Here is a 26,946-nt window from a genome sequence, read left to right on the forward strand (position 1 = left end):
CCAGGCTCTGTAGTTGCTCCCCCTTTATGGAGCGGGATGAAGGTAGCAGTGCACCATTCATTAGGGACATAGCCTGAAGTAAGGCTGTGATTGAACAGGCCACACAGATGTGGTGCCAGTTCATTTTGTAGCTCATATAGGACGCAGCCAGGGATATTATATACATAGTTCAGTGGATAAAACCCCAGTCATCAGATAAATTGGCCATACAGAGCCCATTTACCACTTTTATGTTTGAGGGGAATAGTCCAAAAATGTCTTCACTATAGAGATCTGTGGTACACCACTGGAAATTGGCCTCACTACAGAACCTGTGTGACGCCACTGGTAATCCTGTCAAGACAGACACATAACCTGCTCAGCCTGGCTTGTTGTACTTTATTACTTGACTGGGGTTTTAGCCACTGAATTATGTATGAATTGATATGTAGTGCCTTCAGATTGTTACTTATTTCTTTATGTGGAATACTGTCAAATACCTTATCATGGTCAAGCTAAGCAGCATGTGTTATCTGACATTCGTCAGGTGCTTCTTTTACATCTTCAAAGAATGCCACAAGATTCAAAAGTCAAGAGCAATCTTTAAAAATCCTACACTGCCCCATGTCTTATAAAAGGAGGCACCATATTTGATGTGGATAAGTGCCATTATGACTGTTTATGGTTTTATATCAGTACTAGTCAAGATGATGGACCTAACTTTGTTTAGGTCTGATTTGATTGTCAGCTTGTACCATAAAAGCTTGACAGCCAGCCACTATAGGTCATATATAGGTCCATATGCTAACATTTTGTTTAAAAAATTATAGGGCTTTAGTTAGGTTGCCATGAGCCTTTAAAGTAAACTACAAGGTATGTTGCGTGGACCTATGGAATTTGTTTTTTAATTTTATTTGTCAAGCAATCATCATGTCTATAGTTAATGTTGCCCCTTGTCTCTTTTGCACTCTGGCATGTGCCTGTATCCGTTGTGAAGTTTGCTATTTTTTTTTGTCTGTAAGTAAATTTACTCTGTCCTGCCACTAGATGATAGCACCATAGTGCATTGCATAAACAGCATCCCATTTAACCCCTTTCACTCTTCTGATATAGTTAAAAGAATGCCTTATTATTGCTTTAAACTTTGAGATCTAGCCGAGTTTGTTGTTAGATTTGAAGATTTTTGTTATATAAGTAAGTAGGTTTTTTTTCACTTTCTTTAATGCAGACCTATTTTTATGATTAGGGTTAAGTTCCAAAAGCTATATAGTATCTCTGTCATCTGCTGTATATCTTATTCATTTTGTGATTCCATCAAAAATTTTTTTTTTTTTTTTTTTTTGCATTGGCATGTAATATTTGTGTCTTGTCAATATATGGTCATGAAACAGAAGTTAACAGTATTGAAGAACTCATTCACTGATAGTATAAAATGTAAATTAAACACTTGGCAAACTGTGCAGACTTGTCTTTCCTTGTATGCTGAACATTTCTTTACCATTAGCTTTGTTAACAGATGTAGTTTTACTTTACATGTTTAGCAGCAGCACATTCGTCCCCTCTAATTATAGTTTACTATCATAACACCAACTGTCAGAATCATTTTCCACTGCATGTAGCACCACCTTCAGTAGCTTTTAAGCTGAATGCATTAAACACAGATCATAAAAATGTTCTTAGCTAAGTGTTATGCTGTCTTAATAACACTTTTCTTTTCTTGTCAGGTACAACTTTGTCATGCTGGCACTGTCTTTAACATTCCTGAGTCTGTCATACTTCCTAATCTCCGTGCTTGGTAGTGTTGGATTTATCTTGGCCAATTGCCTCAACATGGGCCTTCGGATATCTCATAGTATTTACTACATATACAGGTATTTCAGGGACAGTATCCACAGGCCTCTGGAAGGACTACGCCTCTCACCATCATTGATTTTGGTTTACATTTTCAGTGCAGTAGTAACAACATTTTCAGAGGTATGTTCTTTGTCTTGTTTCAAATGTTATTTTTTTAACAATGTAAAAATACACCAGTCTAATGTGGTCATGTGCTTGGTCTGTAAAGGCCCAGTGTTTATTACATTTATTTAACAAAAAAATATATATAAATAGACACAGAGAGCTGTATGTGGACTAACACTCTGAGCTTGAGAGTGCACACCTGATGTGTTTCTTTTGGTGTATTGCCTAGTATGACTGCTTTTTTGAAGAAAACACAAATTGCAAAATATTAATGCGTCATCTAGTGTTTATACAACTTCCTACTAAAATGACTGAATTGACTGCACACATTGCACTGAGTGCCGACATGCTGAAAAAAAACAAAATGAAGAAGAGCAGCAAATGTCAAGCATCACACTTCTCCTTTAAACCTACATATGCTAACTCCAAACTTATATACTAACTCCAAGATCCCCATACCTCGAAGAAGAGGGAATATTCCACAAAATGGCCATCTTGGACTTAGTATATGTAAGTCTGAATATTCAGCCATTCAGTCTCATCATTATGAGACTTTCTAAAGCAGGTCCCTACATTGCAAATGATTACCATTTATACTGGTAATAGACTTTTCCTGCTCTTCATAAACGTTATGTATAGATGCATAAATGTATCTTGAACACTATGTCTAGCCCACCACCATGAAGGACAGCAACTTATTGTAGCCCACGGCAGTATACAGAAGGCATCCTGTGTTATTGAATGGCACATAGGAGTACACAGTACACTGCTGTGCTCTTTGTGGGAAACTGCTGTATAGTTTGATACAGCTTTACAGCTTAGCAGGGAAAGGTAGCTTATTAAGGTATACTGTACCTTACTGAGTAGCTACATTGTACCTACCCAAGCTGCATTCCCTGTTTCACTGTGCTCTGCCATCCTACATGGTAGTAATGAATTCTTACCATAACATGTTAATGAGTGCATCTGGTGCTGTATGCGGTCCTGTAAGCAGGAACATGTCAGCATCCCTGTGTGGAGCTGAAATAAATTAATGTGTGATGGCAGGTTTGCGTGCATCATAGGGAAGTATGTTGCTGATGTGGTTTTTCTTCTTCTGTTTCAGCACTGATTTGTTTCTTATCTCTGAGAAACATATCATCAGGGAAAAGGATTGCTTTGCTAACATACAGTATAGCATTTGTGCATATTCAGCTGCAGTCCCTTAAGTTACACTCTTCCAACTATTCCGTATTCAGATGGTGTACTGCTTGCGAATCAGGCACAAATTTGCATATGCACTCTGTACATTAACTAATGTGCCTACACAGTAGTGCAAGACTGCTTACAATGGTCTTGCCTCATTGTGTTACTATTTTTATGAATTGCATAGGGGGTTGGTATGCTTTTCTACCGTGCACCAGTCCTCCATTTTGCACAGTTTTTATGATCAGTGCCCATTATGTGCATAGGAAGATATGGTTATAATGTCTGTTGTGGTGCAGTATAGCAGCTTTCCACTATTACTGATTAGGATGTGCCAAGCTTAAATTCAAAGTCATTCATGGTTACAAGCCGTTACTTCATGGTTAACTTCCTCGGATCACATTTACTGCTCTGCAAAAGAGGTTCTGAAGCAAACTCCAGGCTAAGAGCTTTCACTTTCAATACTTATCTTGTTACATCTATTACGATTTATTATAGTTTATTGTAATTTAATGTGGTGTATTATTCTTTACCCTGTTTTTCTGTAATGTAGATTGAGTGTTAGCCCTTTACTTTCCCCTGTTAGTGTTCATTTCAGTTAGAGGAAATCTAACTAACGTCCATTTACGTTAGGGGACGTGTACCTCTCCTTTTCTATCCTCCTCCTTCTTTATTGACCATTTTTAGTTAGAGGATGATTTCCTTAACAAAAAACAAAAAAAAAAATCAAAGGGTTTTCTCCCTATCTTTTGAAAGTTTCTTCTCTGTCTGTTTAAATTAGAGGACTCTCTGGCATGCCTGTGTGAGTGTGTATTTCTTCCTTTTTCTTTTAGTTGTTTAAAATGTTGCAGAAACAAGAAAGGAAACCTCTTGGTTTCAAAATGTGCGAGCAGTGTGGAAAGAAGATGCCCATCAGTGATTCACACACTTTGTGTATGTATTGCTTGGGGCCTCCACCTCCAAGAGTCATGCTCCGTATGCCAGGGTTTCAACCAGAGGGCTCTTATGGAGTGCAGAAATAAGCTTATTTTGAGGGGACTGCTGAAAACTCCCTTCTTCAAGGCTATATCACCAGAGTCTGCTACCAAATCTGACAAGTCTGAGAAATCTCAAAAATGTATTTTGGTACTGAAGCAGAAGACTCCTAGACTGTGTGCTCCAACAGAACCCTCGGAGGAGACAGTCATCGCTGGATCCAAGACTCTGTTGGAGCAGTTGGAACCCTCAGTTCTGACATCTACGGCACCCACAGAATTCAAATATCAGAGCCGTTCACCTTCATGGGAACCAATACCTTCCCAGCTCCCATCACCCTACTCTTTCTACTCGGTCCACCAGGAGTTCATCCAGTGAAGATGTGGATAGGGTAATTCAGAGGCTGCTAAAGACACCAGCCCTAGCCAAGCTGTTATTGGATCCGAACCCAAAGTAATCAGATCAGACACAGTCCTCTTCTTTGGTGCCTGTTCCTCCTCCAATCCTTCCCTCATTTTTGGAGCTAGAAGATTCCGACGTCCAACTTGTGTCTGTATTGGCTCCAGGACCCATAGGTTCCTTGGATCTGCCCCTGAGTGTTTCTGCCCAGTTGGAGCAGGAGACCTCTAGAAGCTGAAACTCTCTGGTCGGGTCCACGGAGATGATTCAGGTCTCTCTGGATCTGACCCTACCTCTGGGGACATCGGCATGAGTTCAACTCCTACCTCTGCTTTAGAGCTTCTGTCTCCTGCGCCAGAGATTTCTTTGCCCCAACAACCTTTTTGTTGGATATAGGGTGTTCTTTGGAGCAGGGACAGACTGCCTTTGAAGTCATGAAGAGGGTTTTGACTCCATCCCAGTCTAAGACACGGCCTTTCTTGGATCTTCCTCCCAGTTCTGTGCAGGTGTCTTTGTCTTCTCACATGCCCTCTCCACAGTGTCACAGAGACCCCAGGCCTCAGGGTGTCCAACAGGAGACATCTTCCTCTTCTGAAACCTCCCCAGACTATCCCACTAAGGAGGCCTCTCAGAAGAGGACCTGCAAGAGGAAGCATCTTGACTCCCTGGAGGAGTCTATCACATCCGATACTGACCTTGATGAGGCAGAAGGGACCCCATGGTCACGTCCTAAAGATGTCTCCTTTGGAGACATCTTGGAAATGCTAAAGCAGAGAGGTGACTGGCAGTCCACATCCCCTTCACCTGAGGAGTCAGTGTACACGAAGGCTTTCGGATCTCACTCTTCAACCTCTTGTGTGACCCCTCCTTCTGATGAGCTTATTGAATTAATATTTTCGAAGGCTGGGGAGACCCCATATTCCATAGAACCTACTCCTACAAGGCCAAATAAGTACATTACTGCCTAAAGGACAAGCCATTCTTAACAAAAGGTGTAGCAGTTGATGCCATGCTCGTGGCGGCAGCCACTAATAAGGAACTATCTGAGATCTGAGACCAGTTCCTCTATCCATCCTCCAAATAAGGATTCCAGGACCATGGATAGGTATGGGAAATGCATGTTTTCATCAGCGACCTTTGCCTTGCGGTCTCTCAACTACCTTACCCACTTTACCAGATTACAGGGGAACCTGTTAAAGGAACTTTCAGACTCCCTCCAAAGTGCTGTAGCTGATGCAGCAGCAGATAAAGTCAACACTCAGCTCATCACCCTCAGTTCAGTCGTAAACTCTTTCATGAGGATTATAGCTTATATAGCTGATGGAACAAGTAGGGCAGTGGGTTCAGGCATCTCTCTCAGAAGACAGGCCTGGATCCACCTTTGTGATTTCCTGGAGCCCTTCACTTCTTCCTTCATTAATGTCCCTTTTGATGGCTCTTCTCTTTTTGGGCTTAAAATAAAAGAGACACTTATCAGGTGTGAACAGGAGTGCAAAACCTTGTCTGCTGTTGGAGTACATTTTTCCATACCTACCAGACCATTTCTCAAAGGACAGAGAGGTAGTGGGAAGATGTGTTTCAGAAAATCACAAAGGTCTTTCCAGGACACACAGGGTGAAAGCTCCCCTAGAGGCAGAGGGGGGAATAATAATGGAAGACACCAGCCTCGTGACAGGGGAGGCCCACAGAATCAAGGCTCCAGAGAATCTTTCTTTGGTAGACCCTTTGAGCACTCCTGAAGGAGTGCCCAATTGCTCACCTCTGGAGGCAGTTGGGAGACAATTGTCACTGCACTGCAAAACCTGGCAAAAGATAAATGACAGATGGGTGCAGTATATAATATCCAGAGGATATGTCATTCCCTTCTCCTGTAAGCAAGACAGTTCCAGACATTCCACCCAGTCAGAAGCAACAAGCAACATTAGAAATTCAAAAGTTGCTAAGAAAAAGAGTCATCCAAGAAGTCCCCACAGACCTCAAGGTTCTTTTTACTTCCAAAGAAAACAGAAAACTGGAGACCCATCTTGGATTTCAGCAATCTGAACAAATCTGTCAAAAAGATCAAGTTCCAGATGGTGACACTGCAGTCAATACTGCCAATCCTGGAAAAAGACAATTGAATGTGCTGTATAGACCTTCAGGATGCGTACTACCACATACGAATTGAAAGGTGATCCAGAAGGTACTTGCACTTCTGGCTTGGAGCCAACCACTTCCAGTTTTGAGCTCTTCCCCTTTGGTCTCAGTACAGCCCCCAAAGTGTTCACCAAATGCATGGCAGTAGTGACAGCTCACCTGAGACACTGAGGATTCCAGGTGTTTCTGTATCTGGACGACTGGCTCACAACCTCCCCGACTAGGCATCTTCTGCTACAAGCCTGGGACTATACTCTACAACTCTGTTCCTCCCAAGGATTTACCATAAATTATGAAAAATCTGCTGTAGAGTCATGTCAGAGCTTGGTATTCACAGAAGCAGAGATAGACACAGCAACTATGATAGCAAAACTTCCACAAGACAGAGTCGATGACCTTCAGCATTATGCAAAGACTGTTGATCAGAAAGAAACAAGCTTCTGCCAAACTAGCTCTACAAGTACTGGGCAAAATGGCTGCTTCATTTGTTCTCATTCCTCTAGCTTGTCTCCACATGAGAATTCTTTAATGGCTCCTTTTGACGCAATGGTCAATTCTAGAACTTCCAGTGATGCACAAGATCATGATAACTAATTCCTACAAAAAGGATCTCCAGTGGTGAATTTATTTTCCATTAGTTTGTCAAGGCCATCACTTCATTCCTTCTCAACCTCTGGCCACGGTGTCCACACACGCTTCCCAGATGGGAGGGGAGGCATTATCTAAGGGAGACAGTTGAGGGCATCTGGCAACAACATGAGGCTCATTTGCACATAAATGTTCTGGAGATGAGGGCAGTGCTTTTGACATTGCAAGCATTTCAAGACTCCCTCCCTCTGAGAACAATAACAATCCATTCTCAGACAACATGTCTGTGGTCTGGTACATAAACAAACGGGGGGGGGGGGGGAGAATCAGATCTTACCCACTTTATCGAGAAGCCCTGTGGTTCTGGCAATGGGCAACAGCTTCCAACCACTTTCTGATAACAATGCACATCCTGGGAAATTGAGCAGAGCCATTTTATGACCACACAAGTGGTCCCTCAATTAGAAAGTTATGGAACAGATCTTTTGAAAATAGGGCCATCCTTGCTTCGATCTCTTTGCATCGCCCACCAATGCCAAATGCAGCAACTACTCTGCCCTGATCCCTCCTACGGTGAGTCACCAAAGGATGCACTTGTTCACAATTAGCCCCCGGGACTTCTTTATGCTTTTCCACCCTTCCCTCTAATTCCCAAATTTTTGCAGAAAGCATGTTTGTTTGAGATGTCAGTAATCCTGATTGCCCACTATTGGCCTTGCCAAATCTGGTTCCTCTTTCTTCAGCCTTATGTACGAAACAAACCATGTATTCTGGACCCTGCTCTGGACCTTCTAACTCACCCGTCAGGAATTGTTCATCCCAAACTGAACAGTCTCTAACAGCTTGGCTGCTCCACTTCCTCTGATCACCAGATTTCCTCTCCAGTTAAACATATTTTGTTATCTTCCCATAAATCATCTACACGAAAATTGTACAGAGGTAAAGGAAGAGATTTGTGGCTTGGGCCAGCAATAACCAGATGGATCCCTTTACTGCTCCCATTCATTCTATTCTAGAATTTTTGGCAAAACTTTTCAGTGAAGGTTCTGCTGCAGCTACTATTACAGTTCAGTTGACAGCAATTTCAGATTTTCATATAGGAGAACATGGTTCTGGAATCATATCACACCGACTTTGTAGGGGATTCCTGAAAATAACTATAGTGATAAGACCTCCATACAAAAACCTGCCACTGCCTTGAGATCTGAACTTCATCTTGTCAGACATTATTTCTCTTCCCTTTGGACCATCTGCTACCTGTGAATTGAAGTATCTTTCCTGGAAAACACTCCTCTTAGTGGCTATTACTTCAGCAAGGAGAGTTTCAGAATTACAAACTTTGTTTGCCAAGCCACCATACCTAATATTTCATAAGGACAGAGTTTCTTTATGCACTAACCCCTCATTTCTACCCAAGATTGTTTCAGAAAGTAACCTCAATCGGTCTATCAAGCTGACTGTTTTCTTCCCAAATTTCCAAAATAAAGGAGAATATTCACTGCGTCTTGTGGACACTCATAGACAATTACATTTCTGCTTACACAGAACTTCAGAAATCAGGAAGTTAGATCAGCTCTTCATTTCTTATTCTGATATTAGAAAAGGCCAACCAGTGTCCAAAGTTACCTTGGCCAAATGGCTTTCACAATGTATATTCTTCATGTAGAATTCTAAGAACAAAACTCTTTCTAACACTGTTAAAGATCATTCCACTAGGTCAGTAGCCACTTCTGCAGCCTTTCAAGCGAGGTTACCTTTGGATAATATCTGTGCTGCAGTGACATGGGCAAACCCTCATACCTTTATTACTCATTGCAAATTGGACTTGGCCTCCAGGAGTAGAGTATCTTTTGGTTCTGTGTTTCCGATGAATATTCTTCCATGAGCAACCCGAGAATCAGGTAGCTTGGGATGCAGTCCCATCATTGAGAATAAAGGCGAGCTTGACACCATCACATAAAGAAAGAAGTTATGCACTTACCATAATGTTCTATGTGTGCTGTCCATCTCGACCTTTATTCTCACAACCCACCCTCCATACCCCCTGTCTACGGTCCTAGGAGACCAAGTAGTACTAATCGGATATTACAGGACTCTATAGCCTCAGAAATAATGTTTTGTTCAATATATATATATATATATATATATATATATATATATATATATATATATATACACACATATATATCTATATACATATATTCACTTTATAATCTCGAAATACTGAAATCTCGAATTTCAGTATCACGAGACTATAAAGCCGAACAGTCACAATACCAAAACCTCAAAAGCCTGAAATTCAAAATCACTACTTTTAAATAAACCCTACACCACACAAACATACACACACCTTCCTTCCCACACTACAACAAACCATCAAAACACACACACACACACAACAACACAAAGACACACACCTAACATACATATAAGCAGGGGGGTAAGCCCCCCTGCACCCCCCCATACTCCCCGCTACTTATATATACTAACTCTGAGGTCGCACTAAAACGACAAAGACACTAAATCCACCACTACATATTCTGCATTCCTCTTGCACAAACATACATCACATACTTACAAACACCACCACTCTTAACAGTTACACCCTCTTACCTACCTACACCTAAAACGTCCCAACACACTCACATACACTCAAACCCCTACCCAAAACCCTTAAAAAATCAGCACTTACCTGAATCAACAGATATACCCATACAATGGCAGGCAAACCATATCCCACAGCACACCGCACCATACCAACACAGTAAATCCCACGTAGTGTGCCACCACAACTGCGGATTCGACATTCCAAATTCGAGCAAGTGCAGTTTCACTGAACTGCACTTTCGGCATTTTCGTCTCAAGATACTGAAATTCGAGATTTCAGTATTTCGAGATAGTAAAGTGCTTCTACATATATATATATATATATATATATATATATATGTACAATTACAGTTACACCATATGAGATGTATGGGGCAAACAAGATCTGAGGAAGTTAAGGAGTTGCATTATGGGTAAGGAAAAATGCCCATGAGGTTTGCTGAAGGCCTTGAGCTTTTGAAATGGTTGAGATGGAACCGATGGATCGGATCTGACCCTTTCAGTGAGAATAAAGGTCGAGATAGAAAACACACATGGAACATTATGGTAAGTGCATAACTTCTTTTTTTCTGTGGTTATGAGCCTCCTTAAAGAAAGACAGTTTGTGAAGATATTCACTGTAATGGTATATCTTTGAAGAAGAAGTTCCTGTATATGTTGTCAAAGAAGAGCTCAGTGTAATAGTACAGGAACCCCCAACCCTATCGTTTTTGGTTTTCGATTATGCTCTTATTGCCATTTACCTAGTAGTTATAACTTACTATGAATTTCTGTAACAGTTAAGATAATGTCATCTGTTTAGTCCGCATGGTTAGTTTTAGATTTCAGTATTTCTTGCTCTGAAAAAATTTTTAATAGAAGCAAACAACATTTTTGGGAGACTGCATGCCATCTGATGTTATGTTTGGCTTTGATGTGAGATGGCCATTAGCTTATATGAGTGATGCATATAGCCATATAAAAAAGAGGTCCGATGACTACAGCTTTGTTGCTAAGCAAGCCTATATGTTATGATTTACTGCTATAGTGAATGCTTCCTCAAAGCTCTACTGTGATGGTAAATGTCCTCTCACAATTGTATTTTCAGATATATGTTAGTTGAATGAGTAATGTATGGTATTGGTGTTGCATATTCAAAGTCACATTAATGAAATTCACAGTAAAATGCCACACAAGAATAACAAAAATGACAGGAATATATAGAATGAATATTTTTAGTAAGCTGTAAAAGTAAGTCTTTCATTGTGAATGATAGGTTCTAAGTGATTAGCTTGAAATAGCAGTGTTTCACTTTTGATGCATCACATGCTGTAGCCAGACACTACCTACTTCAGCACTTCTTAATAAATGCAAAAGATCACCCATGCAAGTATGTTTTTTAAAAGGTGTGTAATTGAAAAGAATAAGTAGATTTCCAGGTATAAACATTTAATAAATGTTGTTGTTGTTGTTTTTTTTCGGCTTTTCCCGGTTAGGGTCAACACAGCAGAACTCCGGTCCGCTAATGATCGGCAGTAGATATTTTTATGGTGCCGAGGTAACAGCCTGACACCCAACCTTCAACGAAGGCATGCCCATTCACGCATGTCTTTCGAATGCCACTCAACCATGGGGAGGACATGCAGACTCCACACAGAAGGCGTTCCAGCTGAGAATCGAACAGGAGAACCTCTTGCTGTGAGGCGACAATGCTACCAGTGCACCACCGCGGCTATAAACATTTAATAAATGTAAACTGTTTAAAAATTTTAAATATTCCTAAAGGAAAAGTTTGAATTCATTTTTTTTCCATTTCTATCATAAAATATTCATATTCACAGGGGGAACAAGGATGCATGTGAAGCCTCAGTCATTGTAATTCAAAAAAACTTGTTCTTAACATGAGTCTTTCAGTGAAGTTATTTTTTTTTTGCTATGTCGGCATATTTATACTTTACAAAATATTATAATCCCAATCTTCTACAACCTTAGAGTAACAAATACTTTCTTTTACAAGAAAGCCAGTATTTCCCATCTCTACAAGGTAAGTTGATGTCTGTTTCAGTATATATAACCCTTTCATAAATCAGTGCAGCAGTAAAGTGCAAATCCCTTGCATTTATTTCTTTAATGTGATCACAAAATGTTAATTTCAGTTATTTCAGTTTGCTTACATAGATATCAGCTAAAATTTAATCAGCAAAATAATAGGTATCTTTTTTTTTGGAGAGATTTACAGTAATGGTAGTGTTTGAGTAATTTTGATTATACCCACCTTATATTTTCATAGTATCCATTGTTCTGGCCTAATGGTCAGTACAGAACACAGACTCTAATGGTGATCCATCCCAAAGAAACTGTCATTTTTTTTAATTGTAAGTGACTGGAAAAGCTCACCCAGACTCTGACTCAACTTGTTGTGAGGGAAAGGCTAATTTGTTTTTGCTTTCTTGTATTTTGCATTGATTCATTTCCTTCTTCTGTTTTGTATACTGTGATTTTTTTTCTTTACAAAGTGTTTTACTTATGTTCTGATTTTAATTATATATTTAAAGTAGGAAAGAGACCACAGCTTTGTCTCTTGTGAGTCACAAGAAATTAAGTTTTTCACCACCCTCCCACTTTGCTGCTGGTGTTGTTTTTAAACTCAGCTGTCTTTCTAGTTGCCTGCCCCTTATTTTAATTTGACCAAATATCTAAGTCCCTGTCCTTATTCATTGGCTGTTGTGAGTAACCCAAAGTTATCATCTTTGTGAAATCACTCCCCTTCAGCTATTTAAATTTATTGGCCATCCTACTTTATTCCATAGAATCAGAATACAAAATCCCCACCCCCTTCCAGTTTATGTTTCACTTTTAAAATTACTGGCTCTCCACTTAGATAATTAAAGCTTAAATTACCCCCTCGTTCATACCTAACTGCTTACTGCACACTGCAGCTGTTACAGTATTAAACCATTTTCCCCATTTTACCTTTAAAATCTGCAGCATCTACTCCAAGACCATCAATTACTGGAGAGCTTGCATTCTTCCTCTCTGTAGTCTTGTTAGGATTAATGCTTCTGTTTTGCTCCTGGTGAGAGAAGGAACATGGGTATTTTATTTCCAGGAGATCGCTGATCACCAGAAAGCCTAATAACTGCTTCATAGGTGCCAGGTTGGAATTTATTCTTATATTTTGCTCCTGTGAAAGAAGAAGCAGACTGCATTGATTCCTGATTGTTTCTTACTGGGCAGTGAGTGTCTGTGTGGAACCTTCCTGATTGGTCTGGTTGTTATTCAAGGCATCTACCAGAAAAAGGCTACAAGAAGCCTTTAGACCCTTGCATCATCTGGGATAAGACTGTGGATCACCAAAAGAGCCTGTGGCCTGCTTCTCATCTTGGATTGATGCTACTGTGTTGCGTCTGGTGAGAGAAGAAGTAAAGCAGCATTGTATCACAGCAGTGCGAAGCTGTGGTGAGACCAGCACTAGTAGTAGCCATTCAGGCAACTCCCATCTTTTCATCATACTTGACAAGCTATTTTTTTCTTTTCAGTAAATACTTGCTGGATTTCCTGGTGTCTAACCTAACTTCAGAATATCTGCCTAAGTACTTCATCCATAAATCATCAAGGTCTACTTAATATTTTCCCTTCCAGTGTTTGGTGGTGCTCTGTATAGATGCTGACACCTTGAGTTGACATTTTTTCTCTAACAGCACCATTGAAATTTCACCAATACCTAATTCCATGCAGCACAACTAGATTGCATTGACAGGCACTGCCCCCAGAGTTGCAAACCAGATACTCCTGACATTACTTTATATTCTCGCTCCAACTGTCTAATCAATAAAAAAGGGTCTGTTGCCATGGATATGAGTTTTCCCTCTATCTCTGTTACCAGCTTGGTGAATATGGGCATCCTGAGGCAATGTAGAAATTCCATCATGTTTACAGACAACCAGTTAATTCTCAAACAAACTAATATGGTATGTGAGAGATGTATTTACACAATGTCACTGGAGGCAAAGCTCTCACATTAAAGCACTCCAAATGTCAATAAGGTTGTCAGTAGTATACACTCTGTACCCATCACACACAATTCAAAGCAGACACATAGACCCACATGTGCTGATGCACTTAAATGTAACCTTCCTAAACCCCAAATATAACTCCTAGATGAAGTGCACATAACAAATACCCTCAGCAACCCTGAATGCACTCTTTCAAAACAACGCACACATCAACACATAGAGCCACATCTCATGGAGCCTCTACTTCAAAGCCCATAAGGCAAGTCACCACACAATCCAACATTCTGCTCATTTAAGACTCCATTGTGAGACACATTGGTGTCCCTCTCACCGGGTTGAGTAAGGAGAAAGTCACGATCAGTTGCTTAGCTAGGGTAAGGATCCACCATATTCCACACACACACACACACACACACACACACACACACACACACACACACACTATGGTCATTGGACAACAGATACCAGTATGACACAGTCCTAGTTCATGTGAGTATAAATGACCTGAGACATGCCTCCCTAGACTATATGAAGAGATACATCACAGAGTTCTCGGAATATGTGTGCCAGAGGGATATGCATATAGCATTGAGCGACATTTTACCTTTCACCAAGTATGGCGCCATAATACAAACAAAAGATGACTGTATTAAATGGCTTAGTTTCTGGTGTCATTGGGTGTGATATTTGTCAGCATGGAAGAAGATGGTCAACAGACCACGCTGCTTTGCCAGGGATGGTCTGTACCTCTTCCCTGTAGGCTTTCAAATATTAGCTAAAAAATTTCCTCCGCCATTGTGCCTTTTTAGGCAATGCCAAACTGAAAGCACTTTCGACATAGCAAATCAAAACCAAGAAAATCTAAGGGTATTACTGCTCAGAGCTAGGAGTCTAAACAAAAAACTCCACTCCCTAGAAGCTCTCTTCATCCTTGACAATGCTGACATGTGTTTCGTCACCGAGACATGGTTTAAAGCCATGGAAAGCACATTGACAGTGCAAGGTTAAAATGCCTTCCACACATTAAGACCATCTGCTACATAGACAGGGACCAAAGGTAACGGTGTCTCAATTTACTTCAGAAATAAATGTAGATCGAGGCTGATCAAACAGGACAATGCACTTGAGCTTCTCCACATTCAGATCACCATAGGTAAAATACAATACCACTTTCTTGCAAGCTATAGGTCCCGCTCTTTAACCCAGAAAATCCATACCATGTATTTAAACTTATTAGAGACACTAACCACTCAACCCAATGCCATATTCATGGGTGATTTTAATTACCTCACTATGAACTGGGAATCCTATATGACACCAAATTTACATGCACAGAGATTCCTGGATTTTGTAAACACAAACTCCCTGGACCAGATAGTCAGTGCACCAATGAGGGGTGCAACCATACTGGATCTGGTCCTCACTAATATGGGAAACTGTTGCACACCACCTACTGTAATGGCTTCCCTGGTAAGGTCAGACCACAAAATGGTCTCCTTTGAAGTAGAAATGAAACCTGGACCCCCAGCTAAACCTGGAATATTCAGAAAATATTCTAAGGCTAACTTCTTGCTATTAAGTGAGAACCTGTCAAAATTTCAATTCCCCATAAACCCTGAGAACACTTCGGCCTGTGCAGAAATTTTCACAGAAACCTTGTATAAGCATGTTAATAGCTGCATAGAGGCAGCTATACCAACCAGGAAGAAGTACAGAACTAACTCAAAAGACAAGACAGCCTGGTGGAATCACAAAATCAGTTGGCTGTATAACAGGAAGAAGAAAATCATGGCAAAAAGTAGGAGGTGCAGCACCCAGCAGGATAAAAGCACACTCATCAAACTAAACAAACAACTCAGAGGACAAATAAAGTCTACCAAAGCCAAATTTGAGGTATGTTTGGCCTCTCTGGCCAAGGACAACCACAAAGCATTATTTAGCTATGCCCACAACCTCACAGACAATGCACAATTGTGTACAGAGCTCAATGTAAATGGAGTCCCCTATACTGAGCTAGAAGATAAATGGCTGATAAATTCAGTTCAAACTTTACCCCTCTCTCCCCGTCAACCTTCCCTCTGGAAATATCATTAAATATAATTCCCTACTATCACTAGGGAACAGGTCCTTAATGCTCTCTCTAAGACCAAGAACACTCCATCAATGGGCCCAGACAGTATACCAGGATGCCTTCTTAATAGCATGAAACATGACCTACCAGGGCCTCTGGAATTACTATTTAACTGTAGCCTCCAAACAGGCTTCATGCCTCATGAATGGAGAAAGACAACAATCATCCCTCTGCACAAAGGTGGGCCATCTACAGACCCTGGAAACTACAGACCAATAAGTCTCACTTGTCCTATATGTAAATCAATGGAAAGAATTATCATGGAAATGATCAGTAGAGATGTAGTAAACCTCCAGACACTAGATCCAACCCAGTTTGGTTTCGGCAAAGGCAGATCATGCTTACTCAACCTGGTGGACTTCTTCAAGAAGGTCACCAAAGCAGTGAATAAAGGCAAAGTCATTTACATTGCCTACCTTCACCTGGCCAAAGCATTTGACACAATACCCCACTCGGGTATTGTTGACAAACTCATGAGGTTATGTACAAACTCGTATGTCACCCAGTGGATAGCCAACTGCCTCACAGACAGGACCCAGGAAGTTAGAATTGGGCAGTCCACCTCTACAAAGAGGCCAGTCACAAGTGAAGTCCCTCAGGGATCAGTTGTTGGACCTGTCCTTTTTGGCATTTACTTTTCAGAAGTCAAGGCCAATGTCAGTGGTCTCTGGCTGACTAAATTTGCAGATGATTGCAAATTAGGAGCTGCCATTGAATCTCACACTGACACAAATGTTCTCCAGAAAGGGCTGACACAGACAAACAACTGGTATCAGAGCCATGAACTAAAAGTAAATGCCAAGAAATGTATAATAGTATCCTTTGGGAAGTCATCCATCCCTGGTAACTATCATATTGACAACACACCCTTTAGAGTTGACCCAGTAGTCAGGGCCTTAGGTGCACACATAGATAGTAATCTAGCCTTTGATCATCATGTGTCTACAGTGTTGAGGAAATCATTCTATGCTCCACAAATTATAAACAAAGGTATGGCATCTAAGTCCAAGGAAGTCATTGTTCCACTGTATTTGGCATTCATCAGACCTTTCATTGAGTACAATGCCTTGTGTGGTATGTACCTAACCTGGCATATCCAACAACTGGAACGTCCACAGAGGTTCCTCACTAAAAGAATACAGGGCGTAAGTAATATAGGACATGCAGACCATCTCAAGGCCCTATCTCTGTAGTCTATCTCCTATAGGCTTTTGAGGGGAGATCTATGCCTGGCATACAGGGCACTGTCAGACCCCAGTCTGATGGACCTCCTGCATATCCACATAACAAACAGCACCAGAATTATCCATTCTAAAGACTTAAACCTTGCCTGTGATATAAATAGGACCTGCTGGAAAGATAGGTATGTATCCCAGAGACTACCCCATCTATGGAGCAGGCTCCCCATCCATGTGAAACAGAGTTCCTCCCTAACCCAATTCAAGTGCAACTTGGACAATGGGATGGGAAACTGGAAATTCATCCCTGGTTTGGCACCTGTGTTTCTAATGGACAGAGGTAACCTGCAAATGTTTCATGCTTATGCTTAGCAAGGGTATCAGAACTTGTCAGAGATTTGGAATGCATGGCTAGGCTTAAAAAAGCCCTTGTGGTCATTAGCCTAGTAAACAGCTATGAACCATCCAACCCAATACCATATTCACAGGCAACTTTTAATTACCCTATTATTAACTGAGAATCATATACAACATCAAAAGTACAAACACAGAGGTTCTTGGATTTTGTAAACACAAACTCCTTTGACCAGATTGCCAATACACCAAGCAGGGGTGCAGTCATACTGGATCTAGTCCTCACTAGTATGGGAGAGTGGTGCTCACCCCCTAGAGTAATGTCTTTCCTGGTCAGTTCAGACCACAAAATAGTCTCCTTTGAAGTAAAAATAAAACTTGGAACCCCACTTAAACCCAGAATATTCTGGAACTACTCTAAAGCTAATTTCCAATTATTAAGTGATAACCTGGCAAATTTTCAAGCCTCCTAAACCTTGAGAACACAGCTACTTATGTAGAACTGTTCACAGAAACCTATACAAGCATGTTAATAGCTATTTAGAGGTAGCTGTACCCACCAAGAAGTACAGAACTAACTCAAAAAAAACAAGCTACCCTGACACAATCACAACATCAGTAGGCTGTATAACAGAAGGAAGAAAATAACGGCAAAAATTAGGAGGTGCAGCACCCAGTAGGATAAAAGCACTCTCATCAAACTAACCCCACAACACAGAGGACAAATAGTCTACCAAAGCTAAATTTCAGGTAAATTTGGCCTCTCAGTCCATGGATAACTACAAGGCATTCTTTAGCCATGTCCACAACTTCAAAGGCATTACACAGTTGTGTGCAGATGTCATTGATAAAGGAACCTCCTACACTTTGCCAGAAGTTATAGCAAACCTGCTGGCTGACAAATTCAGTTCCAACTTTACTCCTCTCTCCCCATCAACTTTCCTTCAAGAAATACCATCCAATATAACTCCCCTGCTATCACTAGGGAACAGGTCTTTAATGCTGTCTCTAAGACCAAGAACACTGCATCAGTGGGCCCAGACAGTATCCTAGGATGCTTTCTAAATAGCATGAAACATGACCTTTCAGGCCATCTGGAATTGCTGTTTAACTGTAGCTCCAAACAAGCTTTGTGCTTTGCAGATGGAGAACAGCAACAGTCATCCTTCTGCACAAAGGTGGGCCATCTACAGACCCTGGAAACTAGAGACCTATAAGTCATGACTAGTCTCATATGCAAAGCCATGGCAATAATTATCATGGAAATGATCAGTAATGACATATGAAACCTCCAGACACTAGACCCAACCCAGTTTGGTTTCGTCAAGGGGAAAGTCATGCTTACTCAACCTGGTGGACTTCTTTAAGCAGGTCACTAAAGCAATGGATGAGGGAAAAATGGTTCACACTGCCTACCTTGACCTGGCCAAGGCATTTGATACATCACCCCACTTGGATGTTTTGGACAAACTTAAGTGGTTATGTACAACCCCTTATGTCACCCGGTAGATAGCCAGCTGACTCACAGACAGTTCTCAGGAAGTTAGAATTGGGGAATCCACCTCTACAAATACACCAGTCACAAGTGGAGTCCCACAGGGATTAGTCCTGAGACCACTCCTTTTTGGCATTTACTTCTCTGAAGTCAAGACCAATGTCAGTGGCCTCTGGCTGACTAGATTTGCAGATGATTGCAAATTAGTAGCTGTTATTGAATCCACTACCGACACAAGTGTTCTCCAGGAAGGGTTGACACAAACAAATAACTGGTGACTAGGACTAAAACTAAATGCCAGGAAATGCATAATTGTGTCCTTCAGGAGGTCATCCATCCCTGCTAACTATCATATTTACAGTACACCCATAAGAGCTGACCCAGTATTCAGGGACTTGGGGACACACATAGATAGTAATCTAGCCTTTGACCATCATGTGTCTACAGCATTGTGCAATTTATAAACAAAGATATAGCATCTAGGTCAAAGGAAGCCATTTTCCACTGTATTCGGCATTTATCAAACCTATAATTGAGTACAGTGCCTCCTTTGGTTTGTACCTAACCAGGCATATCCAACATTTATAATGTCCATAGAGGTTCCTCACTAAAAGAATACAGTGTGCAAGTAGCATATCTTATGCAGACCTCCTCAAGGTCTTATCACCTTATTCTGTCTCCTACAGGCTGTTGAGGGGAGATCTGTGTCTGGCATTCAAGGCATTGTCAAACCGCACTTTGATGGCCCTCCTACATATCTGCAAAACAGACTGCACCAGAATTACTTATTCTAAAGACTTAAATCTTGTCTGTGATATAAAATGAACCTGCTGGAGAGACAGGCATGTATCCCAGAGACTGCCCTTTCTCTGAAACAGGCTCCCCATCCATGTGAAGCAGAGTTCCTCCCTAACCAAATTCAAGTGTAACTTGGACAATTGGATGGGAATAGGAAATTCATCCTTGATCTGCCACCTATGTCTCTATTGGAGTCAGGCAGCTTGTAAATGGTTAATCTCCCAAGCCCCTGCTTACACTTATAAGAGTATGAAAACTTGTTAGTGATTTGGGATGCATGGCTATGCTTAAAAAGGCCCTTGTGACCATTAGCCTAGTAAACACCTGTGAAACTATGAATCTAATTCAAACATGTGATAAGTAAAAGAAGTTTGTTCTTGTTATTAGTGTCAACAGTGAGATAACACTATGCTTCCTAGTTGCCTTTACATTAGGAATTCAATAGGAAATGTTGTTATCCCATAATGGTTTTACACAATCAAAATTCTTAAGTCCTATTGTCACCCTTAAAACTTAATTATGTAATGCCTTGTATATAAATAGCCTAACCCCTTATTATTTGCTGTATTTTGCTGTCCTCTTGACCAAAGTTTGCAAAAGTAGTAGCTTCTTTCCATGTGTGGTGCCATCTGGGTTCCTTGGTAGGTTGGTACTCAATAACTTTATGAACAGATGTCCTCTAGCAGCAGAATTGCATATCTTGACCCTGTGATGGGCAGAACTAGGGCCCTGCACCCACCAGTTAAGTAGTTCCTCAGAAGTTCTCTTTCTTTGATCACCTTTGCAGAGCTTGCCAGTCCCCTTACTGGAATTGTCTGGTTCTGCAGCTGTTATGTTTGCTTTTAGAAAGTCCCTTTTCTTGGTTGTCATTACAATTACTCTTTACAATACGTCCAAGCTTTAGGCCTTCTTTGTCGGGAACCCTTTATGGTCTTTTTCAAGAGTCTGTTGTTCCTTAGGATAGACCCAGATTTTCCCCCAATACCTTTTTCAGAATTGTCCTTATACCAGTCCATTCATCTTCCTATTTACTTTGCAGGGGTAGAATCTAAGATATGGGAGAAAATGGGAGACTGAGAAAGAGCAAAAGAGTATTCCAGAGATGGATGTTTAACTATTACTCATGTTAGCTGAAAAGGATACACATATTCAATTCATGATCTGTAAAATTCTGAAATCTGCTAAAATGGAGATATCTGAAAAGGAAATTTCAACAGTAACCCACCGCAGATGGCCTTCTTGCAAATCAGGTAATTGGATGAGTAGATATCTGTTATTTCTTCAGTGTGTGCCAGACAGCACTACTTTGATGTAGAACATCAGTATACTGTCATGATCTCGTTTATACCCTTAGTGCAGATTAGCTTTGTTAATTTGGAGCAGACTTTTCAGATCAACTTCTATTCTAAATCAGTGGAGCACTCTAGTAAATATCCTGAGAAAGAAGATTTCAAGTCAAGTGAAGAATAAACACCCAAATGTGAAGTCTTCCAAAAATAGAATTGACTGCCTTGCATCTGAACTATCAACATGTCTTTTAGCCTGCTGTACTGGTGTGGAGGCATAAAGGCCTGAGTACAGTCCTGGCAACTCAGGTTTAACTAGTGCCTAGGCATCTGTTAGAGCTGGCATTGGGAGTGTGTGACTTTCTTGGGGCATTTGGGCAACAGGTCATTCCTTTCCTAGACTGGACAACCACTTCTACGTCAGTGGTAGTTCTGACTAGTGTTAGCAATCAGCAGTCAGAGTTGGCATATGCAGAGATGAGTACTTAGTCCTTCTGGTAGGCTTCATCTGTGCTTATTCAAGTTTTTGCCTCTTTCATCAGAAATAGAATATATAGTGAAAAATAGCATATGCTTGCATTCATAGATGTAGAGATGTTGGAATGTTAGTAGTCTTCTCCAGCTAGCCGCAGCACCACTACCACCACCAGGTGCCAACTGCTTTACTGACCTACACTTCAGTGAAAGAGACCTGTCATGAATCACTTAATTTTCTCCTTCCCTCCAGTGTTCATAGCAAGTGCCCAGGTTTGTACTACCTGTACCACAATAAGAAGGCCCAACTTTTGAGACACCAAGTTGATTGCCGAAGTTTTGACCACATTAATGAGTTTTCTTTTTTACTTTTCGTAATACTTCCTTGAATACCAAAAACAATTGATTGTTTTTTCTGTACCTTGAATGGGATAGCACCCTGCATTTCCTATTCCTTCCCTCCTTATAACATAAAATTATTGTGGCTATATTGAGAATTAACTTACTATTGTTTCAAATTAGAAATGTTACATTTGACCCATAGTGCATTGTAATTATTTATATATGACTACTAATGATTTGTTATAGGCAATCAGATTAATTGTTTTTTTTTTTTTTTAATTTTAGGTGGTGTTCTGTTGTGACAAAGGTTGGCTGTACAGACTGATTCATATATTCATTGGAGCCCTGTGTTTCTTGGCTGTTTTCACAACCATTTTCTTCACAGAAACCAAGCTGATTAGCTTTGCTAAGACTCGTCTTTTCCCTCGTTACCTTAAGAAAGATACATAGCTCTGGAAAGACTACTGATAAACAGGCACATAAAGGCAGTATTTATGCTAGAATTTCTCTGGCATATATTTTTTGAACACAGTCATAACATGGACACTGGTTATCCTGCAATTCTTCGGTGGCATTCCATAAAAAGCAGTAAACCTAAGTAATACTGTTCATGGTTGAAATATAGGAATGAACTGGATTTTTTCTGGATGGCATTTGTAAATGTCGTCTGCTTGTTAGATAAGAAAACAAAAGCAGGTGAAAATTTAATGAATCGAAGACTTCAAGTATAGTATGATCATGTATTGATACATGGACTGACATTTTATGGGTTTTTTAATTATTATTAGATAAACATTTTTTTGAATGTCACAAAACAGCTTGTTTTGTACTGTGAATTATTTTGCTAATTTGGCATAGTTTAAAAAGGTTCAAATCAGAAACAGAACTGAGCAGATTGGCAATAGCACCCACTGAGCTGCCCTTAATATTCAGTACTGCTGAGTGTTTAGAAGAGTGAGCTGTGACCACAGCCCATATGAATAATTAATTAAGCACCTTGTATGTTTGGTGCTGCTAACCCTCACTAGAAACAACTCACCCAGCAGCTTGACGTAGCACAGATATTAGGCTGTGGATGAAATTTGATTCAATGGTAACTGTGTGTCTTTGGTAAACTGTTTACATTTAATACACTGAAATACTGAATGAGAAAGTGCAAAATTCACTACAACTGCACAGGGGAACTTCATCAACCATCTACAACTGATAGTAATGCACTTCATGCACAAACCTCTATTTGTGGCATTATAGCACAGAATGGCCAGCCATGTCACTGAATGAGCATTGCTTGCATCTTGTTTTGATTGGAAGTAGAACCACTCAGGGTATTCAGTGAAAACAGCTTGGACTGAGTCGAAAGTGCTTGCACTCATCACCATAGTTTTATACATTTTTTTGTATACTTCTGCCTACCCTGCCCAGCTATCCAACCCATCCTACTGACCTGTGGTGCCATTTATTTCCTTGTTGTAGTGGTTGGTCCCCTTCCTGGTAGGAGGAAGAGTCAGGCTGTGATGGGTCTTTGTCGTGAGTAGACTGGGTTTTGCTGTATATGCCTGACTTCTCCCTTATGAGTTTTGCATTTGTTTTGGTGCATGGCATGAAGTGGTGCAACATGGAGAAAATGGTGCACTAGCTCAAAGTGGCTATCCTTAGCTGACATCCCTGGCCTTCTCCAGGAGGTTGTTACTTCCTCCTAGGTCTTCCTTGATATCCACTGTAGAATCACATTTTGGGGTGCACTTTGCTGAGATGCGCACGGTTCCTGTTTTCCTCAGTGTGGGTGAGCTAAGAACAGATGCCCATTTCCCATTCTCCTGCAGGCTCTTGCAATGCTCAGACTCTAATTAAGTCCAGGTCATCTTGATTATGGTCAGGGCTCTATTCCTATATGCCACAGAGTCAGCACTGAGACGTTATCAATTGTGAATTACCCTACACTTGCTGCAACTACCTCTTGGGACTAAATTCAAGTTTTCCTGATATCCACCTTCCGTGTATTTATTTGCTCCAAATTGGAAAACATTATTGTTGATTCGACCATTAGTTGATCATAGTACAAGAATGCAGTTGCTGTCAGAGTGAGTCAGGTTATTTCTTCTTCTGTTGTAACATTGTCCCAGACTCCTCCCAAAGCTCATGACCAGTACACTTCATTAAATATTTTATATTATTGTATACCAGTGCTTCTGTGTTTTGATTCTTTTTATTTCCTTTCTTTTCGTTTATTTTGCAGTAATTGCAATCTTTCTCGACTTCTCTTTCTCAGTGAACTGTGACTGCATTTCTCTCACAAAACAGCCCCTGCTCCCTTTTATATTAGAAATGCCGTTTCACTTTTAATCCGGTTGCTTTAGAATGTTTCTGGATATCTTAGCATTTTTGAGCAGCACATGTTCCACAATAATACTTACACCCATTCTTTCCTTTCCCTTTTAAAGTTTGTATGTCATTCATTAAATTAAATTAAAATATAAAAGTTATATTGTTTATTGTAAAATGTAATAAGGTAATGGCAGATGTGAGTTTTCTTTTTTCATCTTTAGATTAGCTATAAATGAAAATTTTGTAGATTTTACTACAAAATTATTGGCAAATGACTCAGTGCTTACAAATCTTGAAATATTCTTTGTCTCTTTGTAATGTAGTGTTTTTTTAGCTTGGAGGAGATATTGTCCTTAACTAAGTGCAAAGATAAGGGTGTTAGGAACTCACAAGTAGCGGGGAAATGATTTTTGATCCTGTGCCTGAAAATTTTGTATCACTACATTTCCTAATGGAAGTGCAAGGGGAAATGCTAAGCAACAAAATAATGTGAAAGTAAGCTCTGATGTAACACCTCTTAGGACCACAGAAACTGTACCAAATTATGTATCATTCTCACTTTTGCAGTAGCTTGTGGTTGTATCCTACCAAGGATATACCAACCAACCAACTTCCAAAATCTTTCATATCATCCCATACTGCCATTCTGGCCCTTTATGAGGGAGCTATATAAGCAGCCAAAGTGACTAAAAATCTTCAGTACTTTCTTGCCACCCCTTACAGATTCTGAGATCTTCAGGATTAGCAGTTAGCCTAAAGTATCTTGTCAGACAGGTAAGATCCTTTTGCGGAACACTTTGACACTATTTTTTATTATTATTATTTTAAGTGTGTTTCATTTTCTTATCTGTTTTCTGTCAGAATTGTGGCATATCACTTTAAGGCCACTGGCTTTCAGGAATGTCTGTTGACGTTCCTCAGATATCGCTATTTTAGTCAAGGAATTGTTTTCCAGGTGTCAGATGTTAGTTTAAGTCACAGGGGGTTGTTTTGCATGTTTTTTTTGGGTTTTTTTAACTAAATTGAAATTTTTTTGGTTGGAAAGTGTGTTTCCTAGGCAGAAACTGTGTGTTGTTAAAGGAATGTGTATACTTTTTGACAACTTCCTTGTTTCATTTTAGTGGCAGTTCACTTTGGGAGAAAGTATCTCTGTTTTTATTGTATTTATTTATTTAGTTAGTTATTTTGATAGGAGTTGCTTCTGTGCTGCTTGTGTAACTTTGTGCTGGGGAATTGAAGGTTTTAGAAGGGTTGTGTGCTGCTTAGGTGAACTAGTGACAACTTACCTTCCAACTTAACCATTCTAGCATAGCTTACCAGTGTTCAAGCTTCTTCCTGTCTACACAATGGATTCTTACCCCGGTCCTGCGGTTCCTTCCTCCAATATGTCTAAAAGGAGAAAATAGTTAAAATTCATGCCTTAGCCTTCAGCTTGGTCTTAGTCAATGCATCGACTGATGGTAGGTTACTCTGCAGGGGTCTATATCACATCGAATGGTGATAAGTTAGAATGGCCTTTGTTCAAACCTAAAAGTCCGAAAACCCTAAACAGCAAAGTCACGTAACAGCGATTTTTTTCCCAGGGAAAAAAAATTGCTGTTCCGTGAAAAAAAAAAATTCACAACTTTAAAACAAACTGAAGTGGGGGGGCTTCACCCCCCCCACACTTAAATATAGCAACTCCGAGATTGCTCTACAGTGGAGGAAATAGCAAAGTCCCGAAGACGGCCCACCGATAAATCGATGTTCCGTAGCTTTGCGGTTTAGGGCTTTCTGACTTTTCAGTTCGAACAAAGGGCGTTCAAACTTATCACCACTCGATGTGGTGATATAGACCCACTCTGCAGTGACTTTTATTGGTTCCTCAGACCACTTTCAGATTTCCTCGAAAACATCTAGTGTAGCATCTCCAGCCACTGTAGACATAGGGTCAAACACATCCTCAGTGGCTGCTCCAGTGTCTGATGTGAGCAGGGTAGAACCATCCATTTTAGGTGCCGGAGACACCCCAGGAGGGTCCTCTTGGGGTGGCTGAGGAAAGAAACCTCTTGCTCAGGATGACATATGTGTTCTTCCACTGATGTTCCTAGAAAAAGAAACCAAAAGTGAATCATTCTGATAACAGAGAAGTGGTTTCTGTGTATAAAAATGATGTTTGTACCTTAGCCAGGATTTTGTTGTAGACTGTCAATACTATGTGTCAGGTGCCTCCTCCTATTTCTTATTCCTCCACTTCAAAGGATGAGAATTTTTTTAGGTGATTGTAATAGGGGCAGAGATCTGTCACCTGAGAGTTCCATAGCCCAAGACTCTGACCCTTTAGATAGTGAGCCTGAATCTGTACAAATGGTGACTTTCACCATTTCTGAGACTCTCGTTGGACTATAGAACATATTTGCTTGTGAACAGGTGAATGTTCCTCCTGAATTGAGCAAATAGTATGATTTTATTAGAACAAGAAGCCCCACGTACTGCAACCATTCCTCCTACTCTGCCAGCCTTGGAGGATGATTTTAATGCTGCCTGCAATTCTCCTGATTCTCAGCCATCAGTACCAAAAAAGGCAGATAAACTGCATAAAGTTTCTCAATCTAATATCATATTTCTCATCTTAGTGTAGATCCAGCAGCCATCTCTCCTACTGTTCCTAATGCAAACACATTCCTTACCACCCCTAACCCAGTTCCTGGGGATAAAGAGAATAAGCTGTTGAACAGACTAGGTAAGAGATCATTTTCTT

General features: G+C 40.4%; 1 protein-coding gene across 1 annotated transcript in view; it reads left to right on the plus strand.

The window, feature by feature from the left end:
• Window positions 1–24,059, plus strand: part of RFT1 (RFT1 homolog) — an 871,244-nt gene extending 847,185 nt beyond the window's left edge. Inside the window, exons 12-13 of the mRNA XM_044078176.1 lie at window positions 1,704–1,953; window positions 22,167–24,059. Coding sequence (XP_043934111.1) covers window positions 1,704–1,953; window positions 22,167–22,331 — 415 coding nt within the window. The 3' untranslated portion in view covers window positions 22,332–24,059. The remainder of the gene's footprint in view (window positions 1–1,703; window positions 1,954–22,166) is intronic.
• The last annotated feature ends 2,887 nt before the right edge of the window (window positions 24,060–26,946 follow it).

Source organism: Protopterus annectens, chromosome 7.part0, assembly GCF_019279795.1.
Source record: "Protopterus annectens isolate FY-2018-M chromosome 7.part0, PAN1.0, whole genome shotgun sequence".
NCBI lineage: Eukaryota > Metazoa > Chordata > Ceratodontiformes > Protopteridae > Protopterus > Protopterus annectens.